We start from the raw sequence: 14,828 nt of genomic DNA on the forward strand, positions 1-14,828 counted from the left end.
CTTGTTAATCTGTACGTCTTTATACTTGCGTTATGCGTTGATTGTTTGATAGAAGCTTGAGCTCAAGGATAAAAATATGCGTCCTTATATCATTGTTTTTGTGCTTATTTTGCAGTTCTCATAATGTTCGGTTCATTAGTACGCTAAATGAGACTTATCAAATGGAGTTTATGTTACTTTTTCAAATGGAGTGCGATTTGTTTGAGACAATGTTGCGCATTAAACAAGAATTCCGTTCTTACTGTTTAACATGTATGCATTGCACTGTAAACATCAATATTATAAATTTGAATACTCTAAATTGTCACGTGAACCGGTTTTAGTTCTTCTTAAACGCTTTGCGCTTTTATGAATAAATACGTACAGCCCGGCGTGTCAATAGCTGGACGTTAGATTACTGCAACTAGCACCAGTTTCACGTGTTTTTTTTATCTATTTCCAGATCTTTAATGTGATTGAGAGTTTTCTAGCCGGTCATCTGCCGGGCAAAGAACTGATCGTCGACGTTCATTTGAAACCAGGTTTTTACGGAAGTTGAACGCCCTGGTTATACATGGTTCACACCAACGGCGCTTTGATGGCGCTTTAAAGCGGCGTGCAAAGCGGCACCAAAGCGTAACAAAGCTTGATTAAAGCGTCAATGTCGTGATAGATCGTGGGGAAGCTTGGAGTAAACGGGTCATTCGGCAAGAACGCCAAATTTTTTAAGAGCTTGATAGTCGTATCAGAGCCTGATATAAAGCGTCATAATCTCATCAAAGCGTAATAAAGCATTATAAAGCTTGTCAAAACGTGATTTCAAGCGTAACAAAGCCTGATCAAAGCGGGATCAAAGCGTGAGTTATTTTAACAAGTCGGGAAATATGTCGTCCACAAAGCGGCAACCAAGTCTTATCAGAGCGTATCAGAGCTTATCAGATCATAAGAGATCGTGATATTTTTGGGAAAGTAAAAAAAAATGACGGCGCTTTGCTCGCTGATTTAAAGCGCGGCATTCGCCGTTGGTGTGAACTAACCATTACTGAATAGATTTGTGGCCGTTGGGTGGCGTAAAGTGGGAGGATATGAGTCAATTAATTTAGTTTGCATTCACTTATCTTGATAAAATTTCTGATTTAGCATGCTTGCATTTTGGAAATGTCGGATAAAGGTCAATATCACTGAAGCTAATTTCTTTTTTAGAAAAAAAAAACACACACTTAAATATGTAAAAACACAATTATTTTTTTTTTAAACAAAGAATACGTATTCAAAACGACATATTTCCGTCCGGAACAAAACAGCAACCATTTAGTGGCTTTGTGAAGCATTAGGCTATTCATGAAGGTCGATTGCGACCGTTCTATACATTAATATATAAAGGTATTTTTAAATATGCGTATTAAAAATACACGATGATTATTTTCTAAATTTATAATCTGCTACGGATTTTAACGAAATATTCAAAAGAGCCAGATTTCATATATCGTACAGTTCAAATCTTCATTGTATACCATGTAGTTCGTAATTAGTACATCCGGATCTAAAAGGTTCATGAGTGACACGCGTGATGCGTGTACAATCACAATTTTCACTCATCGTACGACAATTAACTACGGGTGTCATCTGTTAAGTGAAACGGACTGGTACGTTTCGCCAAAAGCACGTCACTATCTTATTACATGCATTGATGTAACAAATAAACCTTGTTTTTATAACACTTAACCACAGCTATCTCGTTATTATCTGATGTGTTCGATTGAAAGCTAAGTGCGAATGTACTCTGGTGTAATTTTAGGTGTTATTAATAGTCAGTCGTCTGCATATAATATTGTTGCAATTGCTCACGCCATTTTAAATATACATTTTCTTTTGATATCAGTATTTTACTCTCGTTATGCGGGTAAATTTGGTTCGATAATGATGACGACGGCGATATCATTAGATACACCAGTTTAAGTTGGGATGTTGACGGTGATGATGATGTTTAATTATGATAGATGAAGAAGATGGGCGAATCGAGGGGAATTATGATATTTCTGATACTGATATTGTTGATGATCAGCAATACCCTATCATAAACCCGCACGTCTGGAAGCTTCATAAGAAAACGTTTATAAGAATTCAAGAAGTTCATACAAATCGCCTCGTATTTCGAGTTGTAGTGTTGTAGCATTTAAGTTACGTAGAGCTTTGGAAAAAACAACATAGGATTAGAGTGTTGCTGTTTATGAAACTATATAGAAAATACTAAATTAGTATTGAACAACGATAAGTTTATTTAGTAAGTCTTTGAAATCCTAAACCACGAACCTGTGCGAGTGATTCAGGGTTTTTTGCCGAGTAAATAAACACCTGTGTTTAATACTAACCTGGTGTTCTATAAATACTACAATTTCCGTTGTTTTTCTGTCTTCATTGCGAACCTTAACCAAATAAAATACATAGGCCCTAGCTGAAAACAATACAACATCAAATGACGTCCTAACATAAACATGATGACATAACTATATTGTGCGTGTTTGCTCTATCAACAGATTTTCACCAACAGTCATCAGAATATAACGTGTTTATGCGGATATAATGATGATATAAAATCGATAAGGATAACAAAGGCAGGAGAATGATGATGATTGTGGCTAGTTAAAGATAGTAAATGTCGACATTTTATAACACTGAAATTCACCAAGCATGAAAACATACCACATGATGTTTTCTTAATTGTTCTGATTTAGGCTCAACCCTTTTTCCGGTATACGCACATGTGCCATGCGCGCAGCGCAAGCGCATTGAAGTACTTCCTGCAGAGACCGGATGTGATCAACTGGCGAAAACCGTGCGTTTTTACAGGTAGGTATTTATCGCAAATCGTGTGACCCTTATCTGAAAAAAAACAATAAAAATTACCAGCCATTTGGATTTCAAAATTTTGAATAATACATGAGATGAAGAGGTTTTAAAAGGTAACGTCTTTTATATCGAATTTCGCTATAACGTAAGTTATATCAGCAAACTTGGTTAGAAAGATACGACCATACCCTTTCAAAACAGAAAGCAGCATTTTTTTTCATGCACAATATTTACCTTTGAAATTACACATTGGTGTTTAGCGGCATGGAGGCTGCCATTTTGAGCCGAACAACAACACAATAGTTAGAGGCTAGAAACCACTAGTCCTCTTTAACAATGAAGTAAATCGAAAGGGATTTTTTTCTTATTGCTTACATGTATGTCCGTTAAATTGATACAGAGACAAATCATTAAACTATGTTTTCAAATTATATGCATGATGCACTCAATCATGAGTGCTTATTATCGAACTGAGAGATTGTAGCCCTGCTGTCTGGATATCCGGTATGTAACCATATTACTTATCCGCATGCGAACAGCTTTAAGCTAGATATAGATGCCCTTATAATGCTACGGTGTGTATTTGTCCGTCCCTTCTGACTGTATCTGCATAATGCATCTAGACATGTAAAACAAAATCACCGTGTTGAATAATCTTTGACTGAACTATCAAAAAGTGGGCAAACTAACTTTTTTTGTAAAATATATGGTATTTTACATGTACCATCTAACACTAAATAATCTTTGTGTCGCAATATTACTGTGGCTTTTGAATTTGAACTGTCCTTCGGTAAGGCTGAACATGCATTGTTCAAGCTGTGGTTGTGTTTATATATATTGCATGTCCTGGAAGACATCGACATTCGCAAATGACATTTTGAATTCATCCAACATGTGTTGTTATTTTGTTCCTTCTTTTATTTTTCCGGCATTAGTGTCTTATTGTCACAACACCGTTAATCGTGTGTTGTAGTTGTATAAAGTATGGATTCTGACCACATCATGGATTCTATTTTGACCGTTTCTTTCAGCATCACATAAACGCAACCAATCCTTAATAAATTGCAACTTAAGTCATTCTAAGAAAATAATATGTACATATATGACAAAATGACTTTCAACGGCATTATACAACGGATGTAACACCGTTTGAACAAAATTATATATTGTCTTTCATTGTGATAAAATGTGATATCATGTGTATTTGTCTTACATAATGACAAGTTATAGAAACTTGCATCTCTATTTTTTAATTCGGCTCGAACCTCGCTAAACGTTGTTTAGTGGTCAACATGCCGGTTAGGTGAGATTACTTCCGGAGACTCCGGGGAACTCCCCCAACTACAAAATAATGAATATTTTAGTAAAAAAACTAGATATATTGAAGAGCCACTATATTTTAAAATTATATATATATATATAAACTTTCTTGGGTTAAGTTAATAAGGAAAGAGTTCTGAGATCCGCGTCCTCGTGTTGCAGTCTCTGGCGCGGAAGGACCTGATAAACTTCGAGAAACTAACACACTTATCACTGCTTTTCCCTTATACGCAAACTGATATTTATTCTGGCGCATTTAAAACTGCAGGATTGAGCGTTGTATACACACAACTGCTTATATGGCGGAACTGATAATTGCTTTAGTCTGTATTTTGTCATGAATGATGGCAAGTTTAACATAGTTTGTAATGTGATCTTTCCTGATACGCAAACAGAAGAAAATTCTGGCGCATTTCCAATTTCAGAGGTTTGAAAGCTTGTAAGGTTGTCATTTGTATTACACGAAACGCTGATCAGGCAACACATCTTTAACTTATATACAAACAACTGCTTGATTTGCGGACATACATGTATTTCATTGCTTTAGTATTGTGTATACACTGTTAAATTCAATGCTTAAATGTTGTTTATAGTGAAATATAAGTAATTTAAACACGATTACTTATACTTTAAACCATGAAAATTATTGATTATGTTCACTGATTTACTGTGCAATTACGTCGTTTTTTTACGTCACGACGTCACTTATCATTGAAAGTCGCCAGGTCTGACATGTTAATAAACGGTAAAAATACATTTAAGATCACATTTTTGAGGTGGATTATCGAATTTTCTTTACTCGTGATCAGTAAAAGTAAAAATTGAATTCTCTTATCATTCGTGAATTTAACTCAAGTATCTACCGACACGAACAAGAATGCTCCATTTAATGTTTGATTCCTACATTTTGTTTAGAAAAAATGGTAAAGTTTTATAAATTTCGTTTGTGTATATACTTATGGTTATCAATTACAAATGCACCTGTATACAGAAATGAGCAGTTGACATATCCTTAATTGTAACAAAATGGTATGTCACGTAATCGAATGTCAATGTACTTAGTGAAAGTAAAACAAGTCTCTGATGTCTCAAAATTATTTCATTTATTTGTCTCTATTTCCTAACATCAAAATTGTACTTATAGTTTAAACATTATTTTCTAAGTCTATCTGTAGTATTTTCCTAACCTAACCGCGGAGTGCCGCTCTCCTTCCAAACATCCCCATTTTGTCCCCAAATTAATTTGCATATTTTTCTTTTAAAGTTTTGATTGGTCCTCAGCTAGTATGGTTATTATTCATTGGTTGATTCGTCAGAATATTCTAGAAGGAACACTTTTTCATGTTTTCACTTGCTTGGCGGATATACTAAAATTTAATCAATGTATATTGGTACTAATCAATTTTTATTGATATAGAGTAATTCCGTTACTTTCGTCAGTACTATAACTTTTGTACCCCAGACAATAGGTGACCTTTTCATCTGTGCTGTTTATTGATCATGAGTGTTACTTATAATCTCGTATCTATATGCTGACTCTGGACTCAATGTGTTCTTATTTGGATTTAATCAGGTCTGACTTTCCATTTTATTGATTCCAATTATACCCCACCCTGAGTGTATTTGCTTTTTACTTTAAATAAATCTTAACGAGGTCTTAGTTTTGTAAATACCTCCCAAGATGTATTATTAATTGTTCAGACTTTATCTTAACATTTCATATATACATTATTTGAATATACATATTATCCTTTTTAATTTCTATCGTAAGAATAAAGTCATAAGAATAAACGATAAACGATATGTTATAAACTGTTACATTACGCACAAACTTCATCTTAACTTTTCATATACATATTACTGAAATATACCCATTATCCTTTCATAAAATAAACTCATAAGAATAAATAATAAATGATATGTTATAAACTATTACATTACACACAAACTTCATCTTTTACATTGCATATACATTTTACTGAAATATACCCATTATAACCCGTTACATTACAGCTACATAACACTATATATATTTACCATGACATTATACCATTGACTACAGCAGGTCTGTGTTGCTCACTTATCATTCAAAAATATCTTAAAGACACCAGTTTATACAGCACTAAGAAATTACAGGTATGGTGTCCGTCTGGCAACTATGGGGTCATTCTTTGGATATTTCCCAAAGACACCAAGTACCGGTTCTATCAAGGAAACAGACTCAATAGTGTCTGAGGCTTAAGATGCAATCAAGCTTAAATAAACAGGTTTAAAGTTAGTAATTATAGGCTACATTACACTATATATTTACCTCGTCTTGATACCTCTGACTGTAGTACGCATGCTTTGCTCTCTCATCTGGGGAGAGTTGTTGACTAAACAAGCGTTTGTCCATGCAGACATTATTGGGTGGCACATAATTGCTGCAAATAAATGAATTCTTATTCCAAAATGTTCGACACATTAAGAATATCATGTATAATATAGTAGCTTTCTTGCTTTGTATCGTAGCTATCTTGCATTATTTGAAAGCCATCTAGAATAATTAATTGATAAACAAAATGGACTTAGCTTGTGTTTATGATAACCTAACACAAAAGAGCTCCTTGCAGAAATGACAAACATCTACCAACACCATGATTAACAGCTTATTTCTTAAGAATTTGTTAAACATAGAATACTAAAAATTGCACTGGCGCAGGCATAGATTCATATGATAAGAAGAAAGCATGCAATTTTTAATGTTCACAGGACCAATTATTTCTACAGACGATATAATGTAGGAACCAATGTCCGTATGTAGGAACCAGTTTCCGGGCAGTCAAAATAACGTAGGCATATAGGAACCAATGTCAAAACAATGAAAGAATGTGATACTTGATTGAGGACTGTTGAAAAAATCTGATCTAACAATCCCAACACACTGAATTCAATAGAAAGAAATTACTGATTTAAATTGATGTGCACTCTGCAGTAAAGATTCAATAGCATTTAATTTGCTCAATCTTTAAAAAACCTGAACTCAAATTTAGATTGCTACATTTTTTCTCATACACAGATAATATAATGCCAGGGAGGGTTTGCAACACCTGCAAGATATAAACTTGCCATATTTAATTTTAGTTTTTTTCTTCTTTAGCAATGGACTTATAAAGGCCACTTCCCCACAGAGAAAGGCCCCTTTCCCAAAAAGAATTTCTTTAAAATGATGCAATATTCCCCAATTTTTAAGTTTACTTTTGGAAAATTTTCCACTTTCTCAGTTTTGTCGATAATTTGTTCCCAAAAATGGAAGGCCAGGTCCTTTCCCAAAATCAAGAAACTAAGGCCCTGTTAATATGCATTGTTAATTATAGAGAATTGGCATAGTGGATATAGTGTCCCCCTAGCGATCTGGAGACTATGGCTTTGATCCCCCCATTGGTGAGAATTCTCAAGATTTTCTCAAATACAACAATTACTAGCTTTACCCAGGATATGGTTTTAATTTCTTGATAAGCCTTAGGTTTAGGTGTAACAAAATACTTCCATCAAATCCTAAAGTAAACAAGCAAATTTGTTGAAATGATATCCCCTGCCAAATAAATTTTGTTAATGAATGGGTGCAAATCCTTTGATATACGGTACAAGTTTTGTGACCGACGGACAGACTGACGGACAATGCAAATTTTATACCCCTCCGCCTTTCGCAGGGAATTACTACACCAACCAATTTGTGATCACATCTTAGCCATTAAGTAAGTTAGATTAGTGTACCACCCAAGCTGTCCAGTAAAGAGCACATGTTTTTCTGACTAATCAGCAATTTACATACAGACCTCTTTACCCATTTAAACCTGTCTATTTAACTCAGAAACAAATGGAGCATTTGTGATATTAGCCGATAATCTCACAACATCTGATTTGTAACCCGATACCTGTCTCATAACAATTATAATTTGATGACTATGGGTAATGGCAATTTAATAGTTTTTGTCAACACTGTGTTTTAGATAAGATTTACGCATTTAAAATGTCAGGTGAGGTCGAATTACCTACATTATATAGGAAATTCAATACCATGAAGTTATTGTTTAAAAATACAAGATATTTTAAAGGGTTTTGTAGTCCAAATATATAACAGTGTAACCAATAAGATCTTTTGCCATGATTACATGTAGGCAGGACAGAAAACTGTTTTTAAGAGCTAACTGAAAAAAACAAAATCATAACAATATATGGAATGAGTGATGTATTGGACGTCATCATTGATGACGTTCATTCGAACGAATGATAAAGGGGGCTAAGTTTCGTTAAGCTGAGGCATATAGTCGCGATTTGAGTCAATTGAAAACTGGCCGAACACGTTTGCTGAAATTTGACATGTATATGAACCAGAATGCGATCTACCTGTTGGCGTTGTCGGCATTTCTGGGAAAAAACAACTTTTCGAGTATTTTGTGTTTAAATATTTTGTTTGGGAAACCACACGCGCAAAGATAAACATTGTGACGTCACGTCATGAAAGCGCTTAGGCTAGCTTCCATCTTGCTACGAAACAAAGAAACTGACGTTACGCGTTATTAATTCAATATATAGAGAATATATGGTTGGTGACTTTTGATATCATGTGATATAAGACGAGTCTGATATGGCGTAGGAAAAGGCGAGGCTTGCCGAGCCTTTTCACACGCCATATCGGACGAGTCTTATATCACATGATATCAAAAGTCACCAACCATATATTCTATTTATTATGCCACATTTTAAAGTAAATAAGAAAATATTCACAAAACAAACAAAAACAAACAACCGCTAAATTCATTGATAAATATGCAAATTAGTAGCAACCTGATTACATCCGCTAGCGTCTATGCATATATATTTACACATAAAAAAATAGTTCGAAAGTAAGCAACAATCAATCAAATTTAAACGCACATAATACAAAAACTAAAGCGAGAAATCGAAACTTAAAAGAACAATTTCTGCACTAAAAACACAATACCAATATTTTTTTACAATAACACATTCGACATGTACTTCCAAGAGTACACACCAACCGCTATTTTCAAAGCGAATGTGTAGAGTGAAAATTTCAAACAATAAATACAATAATCAAATGGAACGGGATTTTAACGTAGTGTGCAATTTGGAAGTGATAAGAGTGATTTATTTTTCAACTTGTCCATCTCCTTAATATACGTTTAGTTGTGAGATGTTCACAGTTTTCCCCAAAAAACAGGCCTTCACGTGCGAAATCAAAGTGGGTGGAGAACGTGTATTTCGAGTCGCTGGAACTTCATAATGAAGCTGCTTTTGTGCAATATTCAGCGACGTTACCAGCTGTGTGTTATACGAAACGAAAATGCTTTGGTTTTGCACCGTGTTTTGAGACTGTCAGGGTGACATGATGGATTAATTGCTGTTTGACTGACAATAAATGAACATGTTTGTGTTTGGAGATAGCCAAGGTTAATATCTTCACAATTGGGAAATCCCAACATAAGTTGACTGCCAGTTTGACCACTGATCTACATAATATCAGTGGGAGAGCATGCTGAATCCCGCAGCTTCTGCACCATATGTTTCCTGTCCGAATAGTTGGTAAGTTTCATTGTTATGTATGCATGCTTAAACACACATGTTTCATTATTTGTGCCATTTTTTTACACCCATTCTCATGCTGATGAACCAATGATCAGTGCCAGTTGTTCTACTGTCGCGAACTGTTTATTCAAAATTGTGGGAAAATGAGTTGCGCACTGTTCGAAATTGTGAAAAAATGAGACACGCACTGTACCAAAATTTGAAAAAATGAGTCGCGCACTGTTCAAAATTGTGGGAAACATTAGTTGCCCACTGCCACTGTTCATTATGATTTCAAAATTGTGGAAAAATGAGTCGCACACTTTTCATAAATTAAATTTTGAAAAAATGAGGCACACGCTGTACAAAATTTGTAAAATGAGTTGCTCACTGTTCAAATTTTTGCAAAAAAATAAGCATGCACTGTTCATTCAAAATTGTGGAAAAATGAGTTGCGCACTGTTCAAAATTGTGAAAAAATCATGTCACGCGCTGTACAAAATTTGGAATAATCATTTGCGCACTGTTCAAAAATGGGGGACAATTTTGTGGGGCACTGTTCATTCAAGATTACAAAAAAATAAGTCACAAACTCTTCAAATTGTGAAAACACATGAGTTGCGCATTGTTCAAAATTTGTAAAAATGAGTCGCGCACTGTTCAAAATTTGGAAAAAAAAGGAGTCGCGCACTGTTTATTCAACATGGTGGAAAAATGAGTCGCGCACTGTTCACAATTTAAAAAAATGAGTTGCACACTGTTCAAAATTGTGAAAAAATTGAGTCACGCACTGTTCATAAAAAAATTCACTGTTGAAAACTGTGAACAAATGAGTTGCGTGCTGTGCAACTTTTTTGAAAACATGTGTCGAAAACTGTTCAAAATTGTGTCGCCCACAGATCAACATTGTGACAAAATGAGTTGCAAACTTTTTTTAAATTGTGAAAATTTGAGTCCCGAACTTCTTTAAATTGTGAAAATTTTAGTCGCAAATTTCTCAAATAAGAAAACAAACACATATTCCCTTAATAAGCAAAAATAGCCCCGAGTCCATAATAAAAATATTTTAAGTTAAAAGAAATTCTTAATTATTTTAATATAAAGTGGAGTTTATACATTTTCATTTTGTATTAATAATATTGTGTCTATTAAAGTTGTAATTTGTTCAAGTTGTGCCATAAAAATGTTATTAAAACACTCTATTTTGAAATGTTATCTCCTGTTGGATTTGTTTTATTTTATTATAATATGAAATGTTTTTCTTTTAATGGCAGAAAGTTGCGACCACACATTCCATGGGTGATGATATCTACCAAAATTCTTGGCGGCACAGTTCTACCCTCGTCAGTTGCACTTGTCCGAGTCTTTCTCTGCCTCTCAACCAACTCGAGATATTCCCCCCCCCCCCCCCAACTGCATCCCGGCACAGCTTCACATCAACCCATCTAATTAATTTGTCGGAAAGGTAATACTTTTTTGTCGACAAATTTTTTTTTGAGAGTATTTATGTAATTGTTTTATCTGAACATGTTATAAATCTATATGTCACTATATTTATAAAGTTTCACTTTTAATACAAATTATATATCTGGATTTTTATTTTTAACCCTTTGCATGCTGGAAAATTTGTCGTCTGCTAAAATGTCGTCTGCTGAATTTGTAAAATAAGCATTTTCTTCATTTTTTTCAAAGATAACTATCAGAATAGCAAAGTTTGGATCATCTGGATCCAAACTGTTTGCAAAGGACTTCAAAATTCGGTTCCAGCACTTAAAGGGTTAAAGCAGTTATGCAATGAATGTTTGATGATGTTTTTTCTTCTAAAGGAATCTTTATTTTATTTTCAGGTTGACCACACAAATTTCCTGTTTGGTTGTGGAGATAGAATCTTTTTTTTTGTGAAAGTTTGATTTCAGACACTTAAAAATTGAAATTGTCATGTATTATTAGGCATGGCAGGCATTAGCAAAACATCTCAATCAAGTATTAATTATTTTACTTTGTCAATGTTAATTCATTGTGTATGCTATTCACCTGTTTGCCTTGCTTTTTATAAGAATGACACAAAAAAGGAAAGCATTTGTAAAGTATTAGTTAATTTTTTTTTATATAATCTTAGACGAGATGTTTAGTGAATATTTGTCATAAATTCTTCTTTAACTTGATCAAATCTGTCATATTTTATTTAAAACGTGTTAAGTATATTTGTGTTACGTTTTAAATGTTTATCATTACTGTTTTAAATTGTGTTCATCTGCAGCCAATGAATGGTAGGCTAGCGGTGCACATTTGTATTTGTTTAATTTTTTTCCATTGATTAATGCTCATTTAATTTATATTTCCCTATAGATATATACTTAATAAAGTGTTAGTTTTGTTTAAAAAACAACTTATTGTTTATTAATGTTCTAACTTCTGAATAAAATATGAATCGCTGTTTGTTTCCATTTAAATCAAAGAAGCGACATACCACGCCTACAAAAAAGTAGTTCTCAGAATGGGCGGGGCTAAAACATGGAACGCTAAAAAAAATCATTGAGTAAACCAAATATGGGCGGAGTTTTAAAACGGATATTGATGGGCGGAGCTTAAAACTGTTATCGGATGGGTATCCGATAACACTTTAAAATATCATGTCAGCGTCTCCAACGTAAATGCGCTGTCGTGGCATAATAAATATATATACAGTTAGGCGCTAAATCTATAAACAACGACGTAATAATTGTGTTTGAATATCAATACGAAGTATACATGCATGTCTTTTGTGCAGATCGAGTGTGGTTGTTTAGATATTCATGACATAAATCTAAGTTATTGTGTGCGACGAGTTTAGGAAAGGTTTACACAGCGAGGCTTTCCGAGACGTGTCGGATAAATGTAAGTACACACTGGTATTCACATGGCATTCTATTTGTCCGATAATATCTTTAATATACGTGCGTTTTTAATATCCAATGTTATTCAAATTACAAATGCCTGATAACGTTTGATAAATTCGTTCTATCAATATGCATTAACATTCAAGGGGAATAATTTTATTGGAACGTGCGATTGAATGTGTAATGTTTGGATAATTAGTTGTTAAGCAGTAAAAATGATAAGTATTCAGTTTGCTATATCTCATTTTCATTAAAAACATTGTTTTACTGTTTTTTTTCCTTAAAGTAAAACAGTTAAGTCGTCATTATATCTTGAATTTAAGATATTGAAATAGAATTCGGATATTTTATATTTCGGACGTTGCTATGCAAGTTAGTTGTCGACATAATATACTGATTTATTGTTTTCCTATGCAGTTGTGCAGCTGCATTCTAAGTAATGATGCGCTATTTAATTTATAAAATGTCTGCCTGCCCCTGATAATAATAAGTCTTTAACTTAACAAACCGGAGCAATGTCCATGGCCTGTCAAGATAATAAAAATATGTACAGCTGAGCAATATCAATGACAGACAGTACTGATGTCTGGTTAGCGCAGTGATTTGTCCACCTTATTCTCACATAGGTTATTCCGGGTGATAACACCACAATTTAACACTACAATTTTTTTTATATAGCTGGTAATTACAACTGATAAATTTCATTCTTTTAATTAAATTGTTTGCACAAATTTGGACACTCATCATGTCTGGGATATGCTGGGTAAAATGGCCTTTGAATCGAAACAGACATCTTTGAATCTGCGATATGTAACAGTTAAAGCTTAAGACGTGTAAAATACCAGTATATAAATCTGAAAATATCCCACTAAACTAGGATGTACACCCTCAGTAATTTTATACCATACAAGAGAGCGAAGATGTTATTAAATACCTATCTGATTCTCATGTGGCGTATTTTCATTTTAACTCTGGATTTTAATGACGCCAAGTCAGATGCGTAGTGAGTTAAATATTTGTATACTTATATTGTGTGATGTAATCTCATTAAAACTCTAGATTTTAATAATAACAAGTCCGACACATTACATTTAACAGTTAAATATTTTTTAAAGAATCAAAAAAATAAAAAAGTTTACTGGTAAATAAAACTCCTAAATTCTGTATAAGGATTGTACATTACCAGTGATTTTTTCTGCCCATAATTACAGCCTCTTACAGGCCATTTCCCAATGGCAAAAAGTAGCAATTTTTCCCCATCGGACATAAATTTCCCCCAAAATATGCAAAACTTTTCCAATAAACTAAATAATTGGTTTATTGAGTTTATTATACAGCAATTTAATTTCCCAGCGCTTTCCTTTTATGATATAAATTTTAGAAATCATGCATTTATAAATAATTGGTAAACTGTAATTTATAATCATTATCATAATTATAATGTTTACTTTTTCCCAATTGCATGGACTTTCTTGCTTTTTCCCAATCCATAAGGCACAGGCTGTAAAATATAAAGCGAAAAACATCACTGGTTACAGCAATGTGTGAAACAACGTCATTAAAAACAAAAAAATATGTTTGACCACACTGGTGGGTAATTATGTTTACGAAAAATACAAACAATATAGATTTATGATATTACATGTTAGATTTTTATCACCCATAATCACTCATAAAGCTATTTTAATATTTATGTACAGTCAATCTTGTGGATGCGACCACTTGTATTAAGCGACCTTTGTCTTGTGCGACGATTTTGAAATCCCATGGAGCTTTTTCGCTATATTTTGATATTGTATTAAGCGACTTTTGTCTTACGCGACCAGCGACCGCTGATTTTTGTGTATTTTGATGTCCGAATCTTGAATTAAGTGACCACTAGGATGTAAAAGTGGTTAATCTATTTATCTTTCAGGAACAAATCCGTGTTAATTGTTTATCTAAGCCGATAAGATGTACTGTTACACCTCTGCTTTGTTTTCACACCAACCATTATGATTATGCTTTTTCTCGTTGACCGGTTCTGACCGGTTTTTTTTGTAGACTGCGTATCAATTTATTGAGTTGAATAATAGAGGAACGTATTACGCACAGTCTACAGCTTAAATAGTTTACTATGTGGAAAGTTAAGAGAGAACACCGATTTTTCTCGAGTGAAGATAACAGGTGCAGAAACAATGCATTGTACACGACAAACATTTCCTGAGAGATGCGGAAAATAAACTATTAATT

At 33.7% G+C, this 14,828-nt stretch overlaps 2 protein-coding genes across 2 annotated transcripts in view; one reads left to right on the forward strand and one right to left on the reverse strand.

The window, feature by feature from the left end:
• Nucleotides 1–14,828, forward strand: part of LOC127855742 (succinate dehydrogenase cytochrome b560 subunit, mitochondrial-like) — a 171,179-nt gene that overhangs the window by 86,095 nt on the left and 70,256 nt on the right. The gene's annotated exons all lie outside the window — the stretch shown is intronic.
• The window catches only part of LOC127854541 (tubulin monoglutamylase TTLL4-like), a 724,238-nt gene continuing 713,538 nt past the window's right edge, over nt 4,129–14,828 (reverse strand). The window contains exons 15-16 of the mRNA XM_052389605.1: nt 6,461–6,572; nt 4,129–4,170 (exon numbers count right to left, since the gene is read on the reverse strand). Coding sequence (XP_052245565.1) covers nt 4,129–4,170; nt 6,461–6,572 — 154 coding nt within the window. The remainder of the gene's footprint in view (nt 4,171–6,460; nt 6,573–14,828) is intronic.

Source organism: Dreissena polymorpha, chromosome 13, assembly GCF_020536995.1.
Source record: "Dreissena polymorpha isolate Duluth1 chromosome 13, UMN_Dpol_1.0, whole genome shotgun sequence".
NCBI classification, from domain to species: domain Eukaryota; kingdom Metazoa; phylum Mollusca; class Bivalvia; order Myida; family Dreissenidae; genus Dreissena; species Dreissena polymorpha.